The 21462-nt window shown below is 45.8% G+C and overlaps 1 protein-coding gene across 1 annotated transcript in view; it reads right to left on the bottom strand.

The window, feature by feature from the left end:
* The window catches only part of HPS1 (HPS1 biogenesis of lysosomal organelles complex 3 subunit 1), a 115748-nt gene that overhangs the window by 73702 nt on the left and 20584 nt on the right, over positions 1 to 21462 (bottom strand). The window contains exons 3-9 of the mRNA XM_077455709.1: positions 17607 to 17720; positions 14660 to 14794; positions 13062 to 13204; positions 11313 to 11421; positions 8240 to 8400; positions 3886 to 3988; positions 1766 to 1835 (exon numbers count right to left, since the gene is read on the bottom strand). Of these exons, the coding sequence (XP_077311835.1) occupies positions 1766 to 1835; positions 3886 to 3988; positions 8240 to 8400; positions 11313 to 11421; positions 13062 to 13204; positions 14660 to 14794; positions 17607 to 17720 (835 nt within the window). The remainder of the gene's footprint in view (positions 1 to 1765; positions 1836 to 3885; positions 3989 to 8239; positions 8401 to 11312; positions 11422 to 13061; positions 13205 to 14659; positions 14795 to 17606; positions 17721 to 21462) is intronic.

Here is a 21462-nt window from a genome sequence, read left to right as displayed (position 1 = left end):
GTTTTTCTTTGTGAAGAAACCAACAACCTGCAAAGCCGAATGAGCATCAAATGTCTGATTAGACATTGGAAGGTGAAATCCGGCCGGTTACCGTACAGAACGGTACATTGTGCTGTCTTAACATTTTCTCACCCAGCAGTATTAGGATAATTACCCCCCCCCCCCCCATCTCTGCATCTAAAATTAAATAACCACTAAATCAGCAATAAGTTATCATGTGCACACATGAAAATAGGCATAGTGGGGTCTCAGGTGCCCCATGTCCGGGCTGGAACCAACACAATGCAGCAACTGGGAGCCACACAGAATGGTGGACTGCTTGTGATCACTGTCATCCGGCAGGGATCACCTGACAAGGCAGGGGTTTCTAGGCACTGTTCTTATGGATTCTTCTCTTTACTGTTAAGAAACGAATAATGCCTTTTTTTGCATTTTGTCACAAAAACCATCACAATTTATATTGCCCGACAATGTACGACTACCCAACAACGGAACCCTACCCGACAACGGAACCCTACCCGACAACGGAACCCTACCCGACAACGGAACCCTACCCGACAACGGAACCCTACCCGACAACGGAACCCTACCCGACAACGGAACCCTACCCGACAACGGAACCCTACCCGACAACAGAACCCTACCCGACAACGGAACCCTACCCGACAACGGAAACCTACCCGACAACGGAACCCTACCCGACAACGGAACCCTACCCGACAACGGAACCCTACCCGACAACAGAACCCTACCCGACAACAGAACCCTACCCGACAACAGAACCCTACCCGACAACAGAACCCTACCCGACAACAGAACCCTACCCGACAACAGAACCCTACCCGACAACAGAACCCTACCCGACAACAGAACCCTACCCGACAACAGAAACCTACCCGACAACAGAAACCTACCCGACAACAGAAACCTACCCGACAACAGAAACCTACCCGACAACAGAAACCTACCCGACAACAGAAACCTACCCCACAACAGAACCCTACCCCACAACAGAACCCTACCCCACAACAGAACCCTACCCCACAACAGAAACCTACCCCACAACAGAAACCTACCCGACAAGAGAACCCTACCCGACAAGAGAACCCTACCCGACAAGAGAACCCTACCCGACAACAGAACCCTACCCGACAACAGAACCCTACCCGACAAGAGAACCCTACCCGACAACAGAAACCTACCCAACAACAGAAACCTACCCAACAACAGAAACCTACCCAACAACAGAAACCTACCCAACAACAGAAACCTACCCAACAACAGAAACCTACCCAACAACAGAACCCTATCCAACAATGTTGGTCACTAGGGAATAAACTACACTAAGCATGAGAATGATCTAAATGATGATGTGAATGATCTAAATTATGTCCACAAATAACATTGCGTGCCTCCAATCAGTAAACTTTACTTCCTCCCATTCCTGTAGACAGGTGTGAACTGGTATGTGTATTATATGATGTACCAACAAGTGTTAGCAGACTCAATCCATGAGGCAATGGGGGTTATTTACTCAAAGTTGCTGTAGATCCGAGGGGGGACATGCAAGGGAAATAAACAACAGCTATTTAGCTTGCTCGCACGATTGGATGATAAAATCAGCAGAGCTTCCCCTCATTTCAGATCTACAGCGACTGCACTTCCAAGTGCACTTGCAGTGCAAAGTGGATTTACCTTTCGTAAATAACCCCCATTGTACTAATTATAGTGACCATTATCTCCCCACATTTCCTTAGAAACAAACCTGAACTGGTTGCACTTGGCGATGGGTTGGGGGTAAAATACTCTTCTTGGGCCACATTGTCTTCTATGTCCTAAAATAGTAATAGAACATCTTACTGTATACTACAGCCAGAGAGGGGAAAAGAAAATGTAAAAAACAACGAAAAATTTACTTCCTAATAGAGGTGCACTGAATGGAAATTTTGTTGCCGAAACCAAAAATGCAGGATGCATTTGGCCGAAAACCGAAACCGACAGTTTTTTTTTAAAAAAAATTATATTTTTTTATATAGAATATGTATTGTATTCAACTTTTTATTACCATGAATTTAAGGAAATATGAATTTGTCGGTCATTATCGGCACCTTTAGCACAAGAAAAGCTCAAGAAAAATGTATCCCTTAAAATTCTTTGTACGTCTTCACACCGGTCCGTTGATTTACAATTTGCACAGTGCATTTTATTTAGAGACACTATCAGATGATGGTGTTAGAGTTTTTTTGTATATGCCAATCACCAGGGGTGGCCCATCCATTAAGGGAGCACGGGCGCCACCCCCCATCCATTGCCGCCTCCCCTATCCATGCATCCAGCCCCTTTCAGGACACCGGACCGTAGATACCAATGCCGAGGGGCTGTTTTTTTTTTGTTTTGTTTTTTAAGCACCGATTAGAGCCAGAGGCTCTAATAGGCTTCAATATAGGGTGGGCTCGGGTCGCAGAGAGTGCGTTCTGATCCCACCCAGGTGTGTAACAGCAGCGGATCAATATTCGCTGTTGTAACACTGATCCTCCTCCCGGGTCAATCATGAACTGGGTTTTTACACCGGTCCCGCAATTTGCTGAAAGGACAAGCGATCCTATTGGATGCCTAGGAGAAAGAGGGAGGGGCCACAAGGCAGAAGCCGCCTTGATGCAGAGAGGACACAGGAGCCGCTGCCCACCACCAGCCCATAGGAGCCCGCCGCCCGTAGGAGCCCGCAACTAACCGATAGGAGCCTGCAAACCGGCAACTGCCCACCGCCTGTAGGAGCGAGCCTGACCACCCGCCACAGATGGGGTAAGTCCCGGGGGGGGGGGGGGTTCCGCCGTCCATCTGACCAACCGTGAGGGGGGGGTGGGGAGGGTTGTGGTGGTTGTTTGCCACCCCCTCCCCATCAAAAAAAAAAAAAACCTGCTGCCACTGCTAATCACAATTTATTTTGTATATCACAGTATGTTGACATGTCAATAATACTCAACATTTGATTCTTAGCGCTGCACTGTTTTCACTTTATTAATGAAAACATTGGGCCCCATTCGCACCTCAGAGATTTGAAGCTTCACCGCAAGCGTTTCCATGCTCGGCTCCAGGATTTCCGGGATATTCAGAGTGCGAACAGCTGAACATTGGGCCACTTGAAGCTTAAAGCCTGGCGCTCAAAAAAAGAGTCACGCAGGTTGACACCAATAAACTTAATGGGAGTGCTTGAACTTTTTTTTTGCGTTTTCTTGCCCAGTAACTAGTTTTTCATTGGCTAATAATAAAGTAAAAAGAAAGCTCGAACCCGAAAACGTGTGCAAAAATATCTGTACAAAAGCCCAAAAATTTTTTTTTTAAATATATATATATATATATATATATATATTTATTTATTAAAAAAAATATTTTTTTTTGGGCTTTTGTACAGATATTTTTGCACACGTTTTCGGGTTCGAGCTTTCTTTTTACTTTATTATTAGCCAATGAAAAACTAGTTACTGGGTAAGAAAACGCAAAAAAAAAGTTCAAGCACTTTTATATTATATATATATATATATATATATATATATATATATATATATCTCTCTATATATATATATATATATATATATATATATATATATATATATATATATATATATATATATATATATAAAAGCCCAAAAATGATCAAAGATGCTCAGCCCAAGTGTGACTGGGGCCAACGTCATGAACCATAAATCAATTCCAATATTCTCATTAAATATCCCATTTCCTGTAATATATATATATATATATATATATATATATATATATATATATATATTATATAATATATATATTTTTTTTTTTTCTTTACTAGAAGTGAGATGAATCATGTAATGTTGAGCACAGCCCCTGTCTGGGGCGGATTCCTCTTACCTGGACATTCTGGTCCTGAGGGGTGCTGTACACGGGGTACAGATCCTGAACAATGAGAATTAAGGACAAGAGGTCCGCAGGCCTCAGTGAGCTGGCATTTCGGCTGGAAGCAATGGAATGAAGAATATTGATTACTATTGGTAAAGTAAATCACTTTGTATAAATGATTATAAATGTATTTTTTTTTTTATTAAAATGGCTGTAAACAGTAGTATATTTAGGTTTTGTGCTGCACTAGGCCTGTTGTGCACCCCCTAATTTAAATAAGACCTACCCCTTCCGTGTCAAGGCCACACCCCCTTGCTTTTTAAGGCCTGCCTTGAAATTTTTCGAGTGGGGACACTAGCTCTGGGGGCCGGTGAGGCGCAATGGAATCCCTTAATTTGCATAGATTTCCTCTCACTTCCTGTTTGGCTATGGGGCAGGAAGTGAAGGGAAATCTCTGCAATGGGACAGGGATGGTAAAAAAAATAAAATAAACTGACAGGGGTTATAACCAGGGCAGGACTTAGGGTGGTGGGGGCCCCTGGGCTTGAGTCACTTTTGGGCCCTATCTTCTATACGTTACCGTATTTATCGGCGTATAACACGCACCCCAAGTTTAGGAGGGAATTTTAAGGAAAAAAAAACTTACATTTAAATGCCCATCAATGCAGCCTTATCAGTGTCCATCTGTAGCCTGGTCAGTGTAGCCTTATCATTTGCAGCCTTGCCCCGGTGTCATTTGCCGCCTTGTCATTGCAGTCTTGAAGTTTAAAAATGGCGCAGATGAGATACAGAGTCCTGTGTATCTCAGGGGCTCTCGGGTCCTCTCGCAGACCCGAGAGTGGCCAAGTGTACGTGGCTCACAGTCACGCCCAGTCCCTGTGTTATGTCCATCATAGGGTGGGACTGGGCGTGACTGTGAGTGGAGTCAAGCCGAGTACACTCGGCTATGAATCTCAGCGGGGACCCCTATTGGGTGGGGCCCATGGGCTTGAGCCCAGTCAAGCCCAATGGTAAGTCCTGCCCTGGTTATAACCCTCCCTTACTCTATCCAAAATCAAAAAAATAGTGTTGCCTATAGTGCTACTTTAAGCACAAATTTCCGATAATTTTATGGAGAGGACTAAGAAGATATAACCATACCAATGGTGCAACAGAAAACTGCAATCCCTCCCGCAAGATACGAAGACTGGTCGCCGTCACCATTGCGGTTTTAAAAAGGTGCAGCTTGGGGACTGCTGTCCTAATCCTGGCTTCACTAGCTGTGGAGTCCATAACCTGGAACAGCAGACACCACGGACTCCATTGGTTGCACTAGGGCAAAAATAAATCACCCCTCTTTTGAAGTCCTGTCCCCTCCTCCTCCTCATTCATAAAACAAAGCCTGGGGCTGTAACTGGCCAGGAGGAAAGGGGGGGGGCAGAGAAAACTGCAGTGCCGGGGTCTAGAAGACCCGGAGGGCATTTATTCAGATCAGCCGGAAAGGAACAGCGGGAGTTCTACTAATCCCACCATCAAGTGGACTTGCAGGCCACGTAAGTTCACATGACCAAGGTTTCCTTCTGGCGCAAAAGAATATCTTACTGATGAAACCCTGGTAAGGTTAATGTGCTTGGAGCTGAGCTTTGAAGCCAGCAATTGCATCGCCCCAAAGATGGGTTTTTCCAAAAGTGCAAAAGGCAATGACTTATATGTGGCTTCCAACTAGTGACCTCCCTTGTGACAATGTTGATGACAACATTGGTAGTCTGGCTGTCATGGTGATCCCATCACTTCAATACGTTCCAAGTAACGGGCCTGAAAAGTAGTATCCAGCAGAAGTTAGAACTTCTTATTTATGTGTTCTGGGAAGGGACTCAATATAATAAACGGGAGCATTGGCTTTACAGACATCCAGCATACCTATGGATTTCTCTCAGTACGTTTCTTTAGAAGAGTGCTCGCTTTGACCTTTCTGTGGCAATGGTGGTCTGTAGACCTCTGGTCGATCCTGCGACGAGTGGGGTTTACTGCAGGACACATTGCATGCTCTCACAAGTCACCATACCACATTCTTAGTTTGTAGTTTCGTTGTGGACGTACTTTGAAGATGCAATGTTCACGTCAGCAACCTCCGTCCCTGGAGGCGGCCACTGGCAGTTGACAAAGTCCATGCAGGACCGAGGGTGCTCGGATCTTCTATCTCTAACAAGGGCACCCTAATCAAAGCCTTTTGGAGTTCCCCATTTTCAAATGATAGCCCAGATATGGTGCTCACATACACTTTTTCCGCGTACACACGACCAGACTTTGAAGGACTCGGTCCAGCGGACTGGAATCCGTCAGACAATTCGATCGTGTGTGGGCTCAAGTGGACTTTTTCTTCGCAAAAGTCCAGCGGACCTAGAAATAAAAAACTCTCATCAAATCTTTCCGACGGACTCGAGTTTGGTCGAAAAATACGGTCGTCTGTGTGCTAGTCCGACGGACTAAAACCGACACTAGGGCAGCTATTGGCTACTGGCTATGTGTAGCGGCCACAACTCTTGCAGGGCGGCCTTGACTTATTGGGTTTACCAGTTACCTTCTCTTGACCTGCTCTTCCACGTCTAGGGGTTCCCAGGGTTGATACCCAACGACTTGGACACTGACACGGATAAATTCCTTTAACAAAAGGTTTTATTTTGCAGTAGTAACATCCAATAACACCGTCTCTCATGGGAACAGAGGGCACAGGTGCTGAACTCGGGCACCTTGAACTGCAGGTCTAGTAAAGTATTTAATTCCACCCAGAGAGTAGCCACTCACAGCTGGGTACTTTAAAGCTGAACGGATCTCTAGCCAGAGACCATGGCAGTCAGCACGTTGACTCAAAACTTGGAGCAATCCTATGAACGTATGCAAGTTGTAATTAAGGGTAAGCAGGAACCTTTTTCCTCAGTACCTGGAACGTTTCCCAATGGTACTGATTTCAATGGTACTGGAAAAACGTGAATTCGTCAATGTCCTTCCCAACTCAGTAACCAGGCACTTCCCAGGATGCCACTTGCCGGCCCTCCTCTGAAGAGTCCTCCCCCGGTCACTTCCACAAGCTGTGGCGCCTCTCCAAGCCGAGAGCACACCCGGACACCTTGAATCCTCCCTCAGTTACTGCACCTCGGACCAGCAGGGTCCAAGCCTCAGGAAGAGATGGATCCCTACCCCAGACCAGGCAGGTCTATCAGGGGCCTCTAACCGGAACATGTTGCATGATGTCGAACACCCCGTGACCGGGACCCCTCATGGGGCTACCCCGGTCCTGGAATCAGAACAGACCACACGGGTCTCTCGAACTCCTCTCCTGAACACGTGACCCACACATCTTAAGTACCCCTTCCCAGACTCCTCAGCGGGCCGGCACTCCCACTGATTGGTTGATACTCAAACCATCCAACCAGGCCTGGTTCTGGCCTGTCATGTGTACCCCACTGTCCACATGACCAGGCAGAACTTCCAACACAGCCCGGCCAGACTGATGTCAAGGCCAACCTACGTAATCAACCCTCAGAATCCCTACTGTTCTGAGGCAAAAACTAAATTTACAGGTGTGTGACATTTTGTCATCATTTGTCAAAATGTCATCCACTACATATGTCATCACGTTTGAATCCGTCTGACTTTTGGAGTGATCGTGTGTGGCCAAGTCCGTTCGTTTGAAAGTCCGGCGGACCTCAGCTGCAAAGTCCATCGGATTGTCCGCCGGACCAAGTCTGTCGAAAAGTCCGGTCGTGTGTACGCTGCATAAGAGTACTATAGGGCTTTTTTTCCCAGAAGATTTTTAGGGAAATGGTGGTTCTACTCACAGAGCAAATAAAACATCTTTTCCAATTCTCTAAATGTTGCTGGTTAAAACCATTAGCCAAATTCTACTCAACTGACTCAAGTTCAACCTTAAAGTTATTCCCATTTGAAAGCAACCATCACTAGAAAATCAAGTCCCTTGCCAGCACGCCGTAGAGTGCCCCCCTTGCTCTGTGTGTGAAAGCAGGGGTGTCTCTGCAGAAGCCCAACAAGCCCCCCTGCTGAGTCCAACCTCAGCAAATTCCATGCTCCCTGTTGATTGGAAAGCTCTAGCTTTGACACAGTAGAGGGCATGACAAGTCTATGTAGAGACACCACTGCTTCTACACAGAGCAAGGATCTTTCTCTAAAGCATGCTGGCGGTGGACAGGCTTTTCTTCTCAGGCTGTGGCTGTTTTCTCAAGAAAACAAACCATAAGACTTGGAACAGCTTTCGTTTTCACGCACCTGGATAATACATAGCAGATTTCAACTGAATGCTGAGCTTTCGTGAGCTGTTCTCTGAACATAATTGATATGCTTTCTTGAAAGTGATCATTAGATTTCGTACCTTGAGAAGAGAGCCAGAAGTTTGGTATTCACCAAAATGAAAGCATGCAGCACTTCCTCTCCGCCCCGTTCATTGCTACTGTTTATGTATTGGACAATCTGTTTCTCCAAGAACTCGATGCATTGCTCACAAAGCTTTGGGTGAATCAGACGCTCCACAGCCTGTCGGGGTAAAAAAAAAAAAAAAAACACACATTATAAAATCCATCAGACGCTGAGCACTAGTGTCCAAAGATGAACATCGAGGTCCGGTGACTTTTCTCTGGTCCTTCCATCCTCTCTAATCTACCTATCGCTGGCTTTACACATCTTGAAGTCCTTCCATCCTTCTCTAATCTTCTGCCATTTCTACAAGCAATCAGTCATAATGGAAAAAAATCTACAAGGTTCCGACCTGCACCCATAAATTATCAAATTACCTTATTTTATGGGAGGTGATAATATATTAAATTTAATATCGTCCAGGTTGGAAAGCCAAAGTCTTTCTGGTTCCTTCACATCTCAAAACTATAACCTTAAAAGAGAGGCTGCCAAAATAAAAAGACCAAGCTGCCTTTACTGAATAGTTTTCACAAGTGTAAGGTCTAAAGCCTTCATGTTTATGCTCGTTTCTGTATCTAGTGAGTTGCTATACACAAGAAGTTAGCCAGTAAAGTCAAAAATCCCAGGCATGCGTACTTGTTCCAGGTAAGTGAGCCAGTAGGGAGAGTGATGGTCCTGGAATGAAACCTTTCAATACAAACTATGGGCCTACTTTATTTTTTCTTAATTGAGTCCCGAGTATATCTAGTGGTAATCACATTCAACAAAACTTGTTCCAAACAGACCTGAAGTGGATTGAAAGAGCTACAAAACGTCTTCTACATCACAGAACAAGTCCAGGTGAATGTGATCAACTACTACTAGATATACCATGATTTGGATTTATGAGATAAACTACTACTAGATCTACCAAAGCTTGACAAATTTGCCTTGAATCTAGGAGCCAGCAAAAAAAGTTAGAAGCCATTTTTTTTCTAACATAAAAACCCCAAAACATAACCTAAAATATACCATGATATGGATCCATGAGACCAACTACTACTAGATCTACCATGATTTGGATCCATGAGACCAACTACTACTAGATATACCATGATCTGGATCCGTGAGACCAACTAATAATGGATATACCATGATCTGGATCCATGAGGCCAACTACTACTAGATCTACCATGATCTGGATCCATGAGACCGTCTACTACTAGATCTACCATGATCTGGATCCATGAGGCCAACTACTACTAGATCTACCATGATCTGGATCCATGAGGCCAACTACTACTAGTTATACCATGATCTGGATCCGCAAGACCAACTAATAATGGATATACCATGATCTGGATCCATGAGGCCAACTACTACTAGATATACCATGATCTGGATCCGTGAGACCAACTAATAATGGATATACCATGATCTGGATCCATGAGGCCAACTACTACTAGATCTACCATGATCTGGATCCATGAGACCGTCTACTACTAGATCTACCATGATCTGGATCCATGAGACTGTCTACTACTAAATCTACCATGATCTGGATCCATGAGACCGTCTACTACTAGATCTACCATGATTTCGATCCATGAGACCGTCTACTACTAGATCTACCATGATCTGGATCCATGAGACCAACTACTACTAGTTATACCATGATCTGGATCCGTAAGACCAACTACTACTAGATCTACCATGATCTGGATCCATGAGACCGTCTACTACTAAATCTACCATGATCTGGATCCATGAGACCGTCTACTACTAGATCTACCATGATCTGGATCCATGAGGCCTCCGACTACTAGATCTACCATGATCTGGATCCATGAGACCAACTACTACTAGATCTACCATGATCTGGATCCATGAGACCGTCTACTACTAGATCTACCATGATCTGGATCCATGAGGCCTCCGACTACTAGATCTACCATGATCTGGATCCATGAGACCAACTACTACTAGATCTACCATGATCTGGATCAATGAGGCCAACTACTACTAGATCTACCATGATCTGGATCCATGAAGCCAACTACTACTAGATCTACCATGATCTGGATCCATGAGACCAACTACTACTAGATCTACCATGATCTGGATCCATGAGGCCAACTACTACTAGATCTACCATGATCTGGATCCATGAAGCCAACTACTACTAGATATACCATGATCTGAATCCATGAGGCCAACTACTACTAGATATACCATAAAGACTCGAGAATCTACACAGACATACAAGTCCCTCAGTAGCCTAAAAAAAAAAAAAAAAAAGTACCTCCTGCTATGATGCTAATTTCCTGACTGGCACTGTCCCCTGCAGGGAATACTTTCTACCACTAGATGACCTCTAGTGAGTTCATCTAGCATCTGAGTGACCTCTGAATCTGCCAGGTTGAATGACTCCCAGCTTCATCCAACCCAGAAGACTGAAGAACTCCTGTAAGTGCTGGACGTTACAGACTTGTCTTCTGAGGAGGTGACGCCCACATCATTGTGTCAGTGTCATTCTCTGCTTTAAGGGCCACCTGAGAAGATCAAACCAGAAAGAGAACCCTGTACATTATATGGTATGATCCCCAGAAAAGAAAAAAAAAAGAAAAATAAATAAAAAAAAAAAATCGGGGAGGCAACAGGGAGAAGGGGTGGTGGGAGAAGGTTGTGCTCATAGCCTAAAGCTGCACTTTAAAAAAAAAAAAAAAGAGAAAATTTAAGTTTCTATAATGAAATCCTTGCAGGGTTGCTTTAAAAGGCTATTCGAATATGTTCCTACTTTTCAGCTTCAGTTTTTTTTTTTTTTTTTTTTTTTAACCACATTATGGGTTTCTTACTGGCAATATTTTGTCTACTTCAATATTTTTAAGCTAACACAAGACATAAATCTGTTCACTTATTGGGTTTAATCACTGTAAACTCTCTGGCAGAGACAATCATTGCATTGGGTTGCATCACCAAAACCGAGCACAATTGTCCAAGAGCGGAATTGTATTTTGTGAGCTATGTGGGGTGACGGAACAAACATCATTCACCTCTACTGCAAAGCTCTGGTCTTCATTTCGTAGAGTGCTGTATGTAAGGAGAAGACTCTGGAACGTCTTCCACACCAAGATCCGCTGATCCGAATCAGGAGGCCGTAACCTGCATTGAACAAAAAAGGAGAACAATTTATTTCCGGATGATTGGGCGTCAGGATTCCATGCGACAGCATGATGCCAAAAAAATGGCACCAAGACCGAGAGAGAGCGGGCAAAGCTGGATGATCACAAACAATAACCAGAAGCTTGTTTTAATATGATAGCCAAATGAACACATTTTTCTTTATGCTGTTTGTGTCCCACCTGGTTTACAAATTCCAATGCTGTGAAGATGACGTGTGTCTGTTAAGAGAGTGGAATACGGCCCGGCCATCCAGTGTCCCAAAAGATGTTCAAACAAGCTTTGACCCTATGCTTTCCCTCCCCGTTAGGAATCTTTTCCTATTACTAGTACTTTTCCTACCAGACGAGATACCTAGTCCTACTCTATCACTCAGCCTGAGCCAAGATGGCTGCTGGAGTCAAATGGGGCATCCAGCATCCAATTGGGTGCTTTCCCAGTGATCCCGGAAACCATAGAGCAGGGATATGCAATTAGTGGACATCCAGCTGTTGCAGAACTACAAGTCCCATGAGGCATAGCAAGACTCTGACAGCCACAAGCATGACACCCAGAAGCATGATGGGACTTGTAGTTTTGCAACAGCTGGAGGTCCGCAAATTGCATATCCCTGCCATATAGGAACTGTGTGTTTCCCTTTTTTTCTTCAACTGAGGGAGAGCACCACCTACAGTGGACAAAGTAGACTGCACCTGCCTACAGATGTTTCAGGTTCTCCCTCAGCCTCTGACCCCCAGGCAGAGGCGGCTCTCTAATTAGGCAAATAAGACAGTCGCCTAAGGCCTCGCACTCATAGGGGCCTCGTGACAGCCTGATTGAAGAGCCGCCTCTGCTGACAACAATGCCACTGTGGCATTAAGCTCAGACCAGCAACGGTTTAACACTGTCTGTGAGATAGAGAGCACTGACACCAGCACCGAGAGTACTGACACCAGCACCGAGAGCACTGACACCAGCATTTTAAAGCTCCTAATATATGTAATTTATACAAATTAAATTTTTTTTATCGCTTGAATTATTTTTCACATTATGGGCATGAGTGGGGCCTCATGTCTAGGTTTTGCCTAAGGCCTCAAAAAGCCTAGAGCCGCCTCTGCCCCCAGGAACCCTTTATCGGCCTCTGTAGCCCTTAAACTACCCTTCCCCTCCTTAACCAGGTTGAAATAGCCATTGTTGCACAAGTTTACTTTCCTCAATTTTCTGTGTTGATGGGAACACAACTATAATGTCTCCTATTCTGCTACATTCATAATCTACGGCCCATATTACCGTGACCATGAAGAGATGTGAAAGTACCTCTGATAATGTATGCCCTTATTGAAAATGTAATAAAGAAAAGTGGCATAAGCCATCTGTGTCCTGATATATCACTACTGCCTAGTCCTCCATTTGTAACAATCATCTTATATCCACGTCTGATATAGCCCAGAGTAGAATAATACAGGAGGAAAATCAGTATATAGCTGCCATATCAGTCCAATAAATTATTTAAAATTTTAGGAGATTCTGCTTTTCTTCCTCAACACAGAAAATCATTACACATGTACAGTAATCCACACTAAATATATCTGATACATAATAGCGGTGATAAGTATCATGGAATTCTCTCTCGTCATACGTACTCCTTTCTGATGAGCTGCCCATCCAATGTCACCAGACCAAAGTGCACCTCCGTCAGTCTCTTCAATACATAAAGCTTACGCCGTAAATCGTCCTCCGTCTCCGATCCGTCACCATTAACAGCAATGAAGAGGCATTCTCCAAACTGCAGAGAGAGGATATGAAATACTGTAGGAGCAAAAATACCTCCGATGAACTCCACACCCCAAATGGACCGCTGAACCCTCCTATTGGATGGCCCCGAGCAATGTATGAGCCGGGCATAGACCTCCCTCACAGAACATCTCAAATTCAACGCAGATGTGGAGTTTCCACTATTTCCTGAAATATTTGTTCATTGTCCTGTTTTTTATACATTTTTCATATATGTATGTATGTATGTATGTGAGATAGGGACCTTTAGATTGTAAGCTTCTAGGGCCAGGGACTGGTGTGAATGTATTTCATGTAAAAGTGCAGCATAAATTGTAAGCACCTGTAAGAGACTGTCACGTTGAAGTAGTCATCGTGGCGAGGTCCAAGTGGTCGCCGTGGCCAGGTCCAAGGGGTCGCCGTGGCCAGGTCCAAGGGGTCGCCGTGGCCAGGTCCAAGGGGTCGCCGTGGCCAGGTCCAAGGGGTCGCCGTGGCCAGGTCCAAGGGGTCGCCGTGGCCAGGTCCAAGGGGTCGCCGTGGCCAGGTCCAAGGGGTCGCCGTGGCCAGGTCCAAGGGGTCGCCGTGGCGAGGACCGGGTCAGTCGTCGTCTTTGTCGTGTCGAGGGCCGGGGGGGGGGGGGTCGTCGTCCTTTGTCGTGGCGAGGGCCGGGGGGGGGGGGTCGTCGTCCTTTGTCGCGGCGAGGGCCGGGGGGGTCGTCGTGCTTTGTCGCGGCGAGGGCCGGGGGGGTCGTCGTCCTTTGTCGCGGCGAGGGCCGGGGGGGTCGTCGTCCTTTGTCGCGGCGAGGGCCGGGGGGGTCGTCGTCCTTTGTCGCGGCGAGGGCCGGGGGGGTCGTCGTCCTTTTGTCGTGGGCCGGGGGGGGGTCGTCGTCCTTTGTCGTGGCAAGGGCCGGGTCGTCGGCGAGGTCCGGGGCGTCGTCTTTGTCACGGCGAGGTCCGGGGCATCGCCTTTGTCACGGCGAGGTCCGGGGCGTCGTCTTTGTCACGGCGAGGTCCGGGGCGTCGTCTTTGTCACGGCGAGGTCCGGGGCGTCGTCTTTGTCACGGCGAGGTCCGGGGCGTCGTCATCAATAATAATTTTTAGTTTTATAAATGTCACAAACGTGCATAAAAATAAGTTGTATCAAATCTCATAAAACACCTTCTGAGATTTTCAGGGGGTGCTGAGCAAGAATTTAACTTTGCAGCTTTTACTGCATTTTAAGAATAAAACAAATAATGTGAATAATTTAGAATGCACATAAATCAGAGTAAAGCACATACACCACACAGAGGTTTTCCCAGCAGAGGGCAGGAGAGAACTAGAACAGGACAAAGCCAGGAGAGGCCCCGATCCAAACACAGCACCTTAGGCAGGAGCCTCCTCCTCGGCCCGGCCCTGGAAGGGACATTTAGATGTTGGACTTCCTGCACTCCAGAGATTTTTTATTTTATAAATCTGAAATAACTTGCCATGTGAAGAACACAGAGATGTTCATTCTCAGTGGTGAAGCAGGTATAGGTGTCACCGATCTCCTCCAACAGCGTCACACAAGAGATGATCAGAGGGGCAAACAGAGTATTGATGCTGTCACCAAATGTCGGAGACTGGAGGAGAGACAAATTTAGAGAACATCCTGACATTATTATAAAAGTATAAGAAATATACAATACATATACATGGTGAACTCTAGGCAAACACTCATCATGTATGTGAAAGGCCTTATCTAACCAAAGATTTTTTTTGTTTTTTATTTTTAATCAGCCAATGTTATTATTCAGGGACCCCATCCAGACAGCCTAGCAAGGTCTCTGACCTCCGGCACAGTTAAGCTCTAGAGCCTGAGCCACCACCCTCCCCCAACCTGCCGACTGGACAATAAAGAAGCAACAATGGAATTATGAGGTCATCACTCTGCTCTTTTTTCCAGTCAGCAAGCTCTCAGTGTTACATTGATGGTGCTGAACAAAGAGGCAGAGCCTACAGTACTGCCCCCCCCCCCCCAAATTCTACTGTGCAGGAGATTACAGGAAGCCAATCTAAAATTAAAATTCAATTATTTAACCACTTGCTTTCTGGAAGATTTACCCCTCTTCCTGACCAGGCCATTGTTTGCCATACGGCACTGCGTTATTTTAACCGACAATTGCGTGGTCATGCGACGCTGTACCCAAATAAATAATAATCCTTTTTTTTTTCCACAAACAGAGCTTTCTTTTGGTGGCATTTGATCTTATTTTTTGTGCTTTAAACAAAAAAAAGAGAAAAAATAAAAAATAAAAAACGGCAATTTTGAAAAAACAAAATATTATATATATATATATATATATATATATATATATATATATATAATATTTTGTTTTTTTCAAAATTGCCGTTTTTTTTTATTGGATATGTTTTATAGCAGAGAGTAAAAAAACAAAACAAAAAAAAAAATATATATATAATAAATATATATATATATATATATATATATATTATTTTTTTTTTTTTTGTTTGTTTGTTTTGTTTTTTTACTCTCTGCTATAAAACATATCCAATAAAAAAAAAAGAGCGACAATTTTGAAAAAAATAAATAAAAATTATAATATATATATATATATAAAATTTATTATTTTTTTGCTCTCTGCTATAAAACATATCCAATAAAAAAAAAATAAAAAAAACAATGCATTCTGCTACATATTTTTGGTATAAAAAAAATCCCAATAAGTGTACATCGGTTGGTTTGCACAAAAGTTATACCGTCTACAAACTATGGGATATACTGGATATATTTGTATGTACTTATTTTTTCTTATACTAGTAATGGCGGCGATCAGCGACTTTTGGTATTAGGAGGAGGAATAGTGCCCCATCGTTGGCATCATATTGTCCAAATGTCAGATAGTTGAATACGGTTCTCCTACTAGTAGGAGCAATAGTGCCCCAAGGGCCGGATAAAAGACAAGGAAAGGGCCACATTCGGCCCCCGGGGCGCAGTTTGGGGACCACTGCTCTACAGATATATCCATTACTCACTTTATAAAACAGATAACCCCACTGATAAGTGCTCATTTTAAGGTGTATTCCCTTCCATCGGATTAGCCAAGAAGCAATTAAAATTAAAAATCATCATCACTTCCTTTGTAAGATCTCATATGCCTCGTACACACGACCGGACTTTCCGGCAGACCAGGTCCAAAGGGATCAGTCCGTCGGACAATCCGATCGTGTGTGGGCTAGTCCGATCGTTTAAAAAAAAAAAAAAAAAAAAATCAGACAGACCTAGAAATAGAACATGTTTCAAATCTATCCGACGGACTCAATTCTGGATGGACTAAAATTGGGAAAACCGTTCATTTGTGTTCTGGTCCGATGCAAGGGCAGCTACTGGCTATTGAACTTCCTTGTTTAGTCCCACTTACATCATCACGTTAAAAACTAACGGTCTTACGAACGGATTTAGTCCAGTCATGTGTGGCCAAGTCCGTTAGTTCGGAAAGTCCGTCGGAGCTCCGCCGAAAGCCCGCCAGGAAGACCGTCGAACCTAGTCTGCCAGAAAGTCCGGTCGTGTGTACGCGCCATTAAAGGACCCTTTCACACTTGTTGCGGCTTGTCTTGCAACTTGGGACTGCAAAGTCGCATGACAAGCCGCTCCCCATAAATTCCAATGACAACCATTCATATATGTGCGACTTCAAATAGTCCCTGTACTACTTTGGTCCGACTTTCATGCGAGTTGAGGTCCACAGACCAAGTTTACACAGGCATTGAAATCGCATCAAAAACGTGTCAAAATCGTGCGACTTTAGGTTGGAGCAGTGTGAAAGGGGAAGCTCTAGCTCCACCCAAAAAGGGGAAGCTCTACTGCAGCCTCAGCAGCCCACGTCGGTGCCACCTCGTCGGCCCACCTCGGGGCCGCCTCGTCGGCCCACCTCGGGGCCGCCTCGTCGGCCCACCTCGGGGCCGCCTCGTCGGCCCACCTCGGGGCCGCCTCGTCGGCCCACCTCGGGGCCGCCTCGCCAGCCCACATCGGTGCGGCCTCGCCAGCCCACATCCCGCCAGCCCACATCAGGGCCGCCTCGCCAGCCCACATCGGTGCAGCCTCGCCAACCCACATCTCGCCAGCCCACATCGGTGCAGCCTCGTCAGCCCACATCGGTGAAGGAGAAAAAAATACTTAAATCTATAAAAATGTAAAAAAAAATAAAAAATTTATGAAAAACTTTTTTTTCTAAATCTGTCTTTTTCCGTTTGTTTAGCAAAAAATAAACCCAGTGGCAATTAAATACCACCAGAAGTAAAAACTCTACTCTATTACCAGTAGGCAAGTGATTAAGGAAGAGAACAGATGGGCATTATACGCCAGCCATTGGCCTTTCCATTGTTCTGGTCTCATTGACCGTTCAGAAATTGTCATCTAATTAGGATGCTTACCTGTAAGAAGTCATCAGAGTGAGAATATCTTTTGTGAAGTTTCTTTTCAAATTCTTCATCAGCCCAACAGAAAAGAACTTCTGCCCCCTCCGAGACTATAAGTACACATTTCATCTGCCAAAGAGCAAAAACCCGTCATTTATATACTGCAATAGAATGAACTATTAGTGTAGGAGGCATCACAATCATTCCAATTATATTTTTATTTTTCCAATGAACTATCATCCAAAACTATCCTGCAAGCAAAATAATTCATCATGCAAAACACATTTCATCTGTTGATTTGTGATATAGAGATCATCCATCTTCATCCACATTTAAAAAATACATTATATGGACAAAATTGTGTCCACCCAACCATCACATCTACCCTATATGGTCAAACGTATGTCAACCCTCTCCCTATCAATGAGTGTAAATAAGTTACATGGTTGGTGAGGCTGAGACACCAGTCCATCAAGTTCAACCTATGGGGTGTATGTTTGTGTCAATACTTTGGTGAAGAACCTTTGGCACCAATTACAGCCTCAAGTCTTTTTGAGTATGATGCATCATGTAAAGACGTTGTAGACGACATTTTTGCTCTTCCAACCTTGTGGTAACAGTTTGGTGAAGCCCCTTTTCTGTTCCAGCATGACTGTACCCCTTGTGTACAAAACCAACTCCATAAAAAGACACGGATGACCAGTTTGATGTGAAAGAACTCTAGTGGCCTGCACAGAGCCCTGACCTCAACCCTACCAAAACCCTGATTCTTAAAATTGGGCACAAATTCCCATAGACACACTCCACAGTCTTGAGAAAAGTATTCCTAGAAAAGTGGACAGCGCTGATCTCAACCCTACTGAATGCCTTTGGGATAAACTGGAATGCCGATGGTGGGACAGGTCTTCTCATACAACATCAGTCTTGTCCTTGAAGGCCCATGACTAAAAAACTCCACCGTTAATGGTAACTATTCATATAAAGCACACATCTTAAAGGCCCTTCAAATTGATACACTATGTGGACACTAGTGATGGACGAACTTCCGACGGGACGTTTCGCGAACGCGAAACGCGAACGGACACAAACGTTCGCGAAAACGACCGTTCGCCGCGGGCTCCATTGACTTCAATGGGAGGCGAATTTCGCAAACCTTTAGGTCGAATTTGCGGCCACGGGGTAATTATTAGGGGGTAGCACGTAGTCCCACCACCTGGACAATAGCATAATACATGTATGAGGTGAATTTGGGATCGATAACTACAAGCATTTTTTTTTTATTTGGGAAATTGTTCTGACAATTCAGGACTATGGAGCTAATGAAGGCAATGGAGGAGAGGGAAGGTCAGGGACCAGGGTAGGCAAACAAGAGGGTGCAGGAGATACAGAGCACTGACAGCAGCACCGTAATACAGAGCACTGACATCAGCACCGTGACATACAGCGCTGACAGCAGCTCCGTGACATACAGCGCTGACAGCAGCTCCGTGACATACAGCGCTGACAGCAGCTCCGTGACATACAGCGCTGACAGCAGCTCCGTGACATACAGCGCTGACAGCAGCTCCGTGACATACAGCGCTGACAGCAGCACCGTGACATACAGCGCTGACAGCAGCACCGTGACATACAGCGCTGACAGCAGCTCCGTGACATACAGCGCTGACAGCAGCTCCGTGACATACAGCGCTGACAGCAGCTCCGTGACATACAGCACTGACAGCAGCTCCGTGACATACAGCGCTGACAGCAGCTCCGTGACATACAGCGCTGACAGCAGCACCGTGACATACAGCGCTGACAGCAGCTCCGTGACATACAGCGCTGACAGCAGCTCCGTGACATACAGCGCTGACAGCAGCTCCGTGACATACAGCGCTGACAGCAGCTCCGTGACATACAGCGCTGACAGCAGCTCCGTGACATACAGCGCTGACAGCAGCTCCGTGACATACAGCGCTGACAGCAGCTCCGTGACATACAGCGCTGACAGCAGCTCCGTGACATACAGCGCTGACAGCAGCTCCGTGACATACAGCGCTGACAGCAGCTCCGTGACATACAGCGCTGACAGCAGCACCGTAAGCAGCCCCAGGAGGAAGTCAGCACAGCACAGGGATGGTGTGATCCCCTCATAATAAGAACCCCCAGGAGGAAGTCAGCACAGCACAGGGATGGTGGGAGCCCCTCATAATAAGAACACCCAGGAGGAAGTCAGCACAGCACAGGGATGGTGGGAACCCCTCATAATAAGCAGCCCCAGTAGAAATATGACACCGCTCAACCTCTTCAAAGAGGAGGGTAGGGGCATATAGTACGGTGTGCTTTTTTGGGTCAGGGAAGTGAGCCAAATGAATTAAGAAGGTCTGTGTGCTTGATTCCAAAAATTGTTTATAGACATATACATGGTCTACTGATCACATGTGTTGAATTCCTCCGAGATCCATGCCTCATTCATTTTTAGAAATGTGAGGTAGTTAACACTGTGGTGAGCTAGGCGAGTACGCTTATCGGTCACAATCCCCCCTGCTGCGCTGAACGTCCTTTCGGACAGGACACTGGATGAGGGGCAAGCCAACAGTTCGATTGCAAATTGGGCAAGCTCTGGCCAGAGGTCAAGCCTGCCCACCCAGTAGTCTAGGGGTTCATCACTCCTCAGAGCGTCCACATCGGCCGTTAACCCAATGTAGTCGGACACCTGACGGTCTAGGCGTTCCCTGATGCTGGATCCGGATGACACCTGTCGATGGGTCGGCTGAAAGAATGACCTCATATCCGAAGTCACCAACACATCTTCAAACCGGCCTCTTCTTGCAGGCGCTGTTGGATTGGTACCCGCAAATCCTTCTCTGGGAGTGGGAATTGCTCCTCTGCCAGCGCACGCAAAAGCAGAATGCAGCATTTCTCGAAGCAAGGCCTGGAAGTGCTGCATTCTGACAGCCCTCTGCGACGGCGGTAACATTTCCGCCATTTTGTGTTTGTACCGGGGGTCTAAGTACGTTGCCACCCAGTACTGGTCCTTGACCCTCATGCTTTTTATACGGGGGTCCCTATTAAAACACTGGAGCATGAAGGCCCCCATTTGCACTAAAGTGGAAGCGGTGTGGTGGCCTGGCTCCTGCTCATCATCCAGGATAATGTCGTCCTCTTCATTCTCCTCTCCCCATCCTCGCACAACAGGGATCCCAGAAAGGTTTAAAGCATGCTCTTCTTGCTCCTGCTCATCCGCCCCGGCACCATCCTCCTCTGACTCCTCATCAGACTCCTGTTGTTGACTTGTCTCAGATAGAGTAGCCCCCCCTGGGAATTCATCCAGCATTGCGACTTCCTCATCTTCCCGCTCCTGCTCCTCCACAGCCTGATCAATGACACGACGCAATGCACGCTCCAGAAAGAAGGCATAAGGTACCATGTCACTGATGGCGCCATGGCTGCGACTGACCAGTTTGGTGATCTCCTCAAATGGCCGCAGAAGTCTGCATGTGTCGCGCATGAGCAGCCACTGGCGCGGTGAAAAAAAACCCAGCTCCCCAGAACCGTTTCTTTCGCAGAGTTCATACAGGTAGACGTTAACTGCACGTTTCTGCTGGAGCAGCCTATCAAGCATATAGAAGGTTGAGTTCCATCGCGTCGGGCAATCGCAAATAAGACGTCTGACCGGCAGATGGTGTCGCCGCTGAATGTCAGCAAGGCGAGCCATGGCCGTGTAAGATCTTCTGAAATGGGCCGAGATTTTCCTTGCCTGCCGCAAGATGTCCTGGACCCCAGGGTATTTGACAAGGAATCGCTGCACGACCAAGTTTAAGACGTGTGCCATGCACGGCACGTGCGTGATTTTGCCCTGTTTCAATGCGCTAAGCAGATTGGCACC

Source organism: Lithobates pipiens, unplaced genomic scaffold (assembly GCF_037356315.1).
Source record: "Lithobates pipiens isolate NorthernLeopardFrog02 unplaced genomic scaffold, aLitPip1_a1.2 Scaffold_25, whole genome shotgun sequence".
Lineage (NCBI taxonomy): Eukaryota > Metazoa > Chordata > Amphibia > Anura > Ranidae > Lithobates > Lithobates pipiens.
This window is presented reverse-complemented; position numbering and strand designations above follow the sequence as displayed.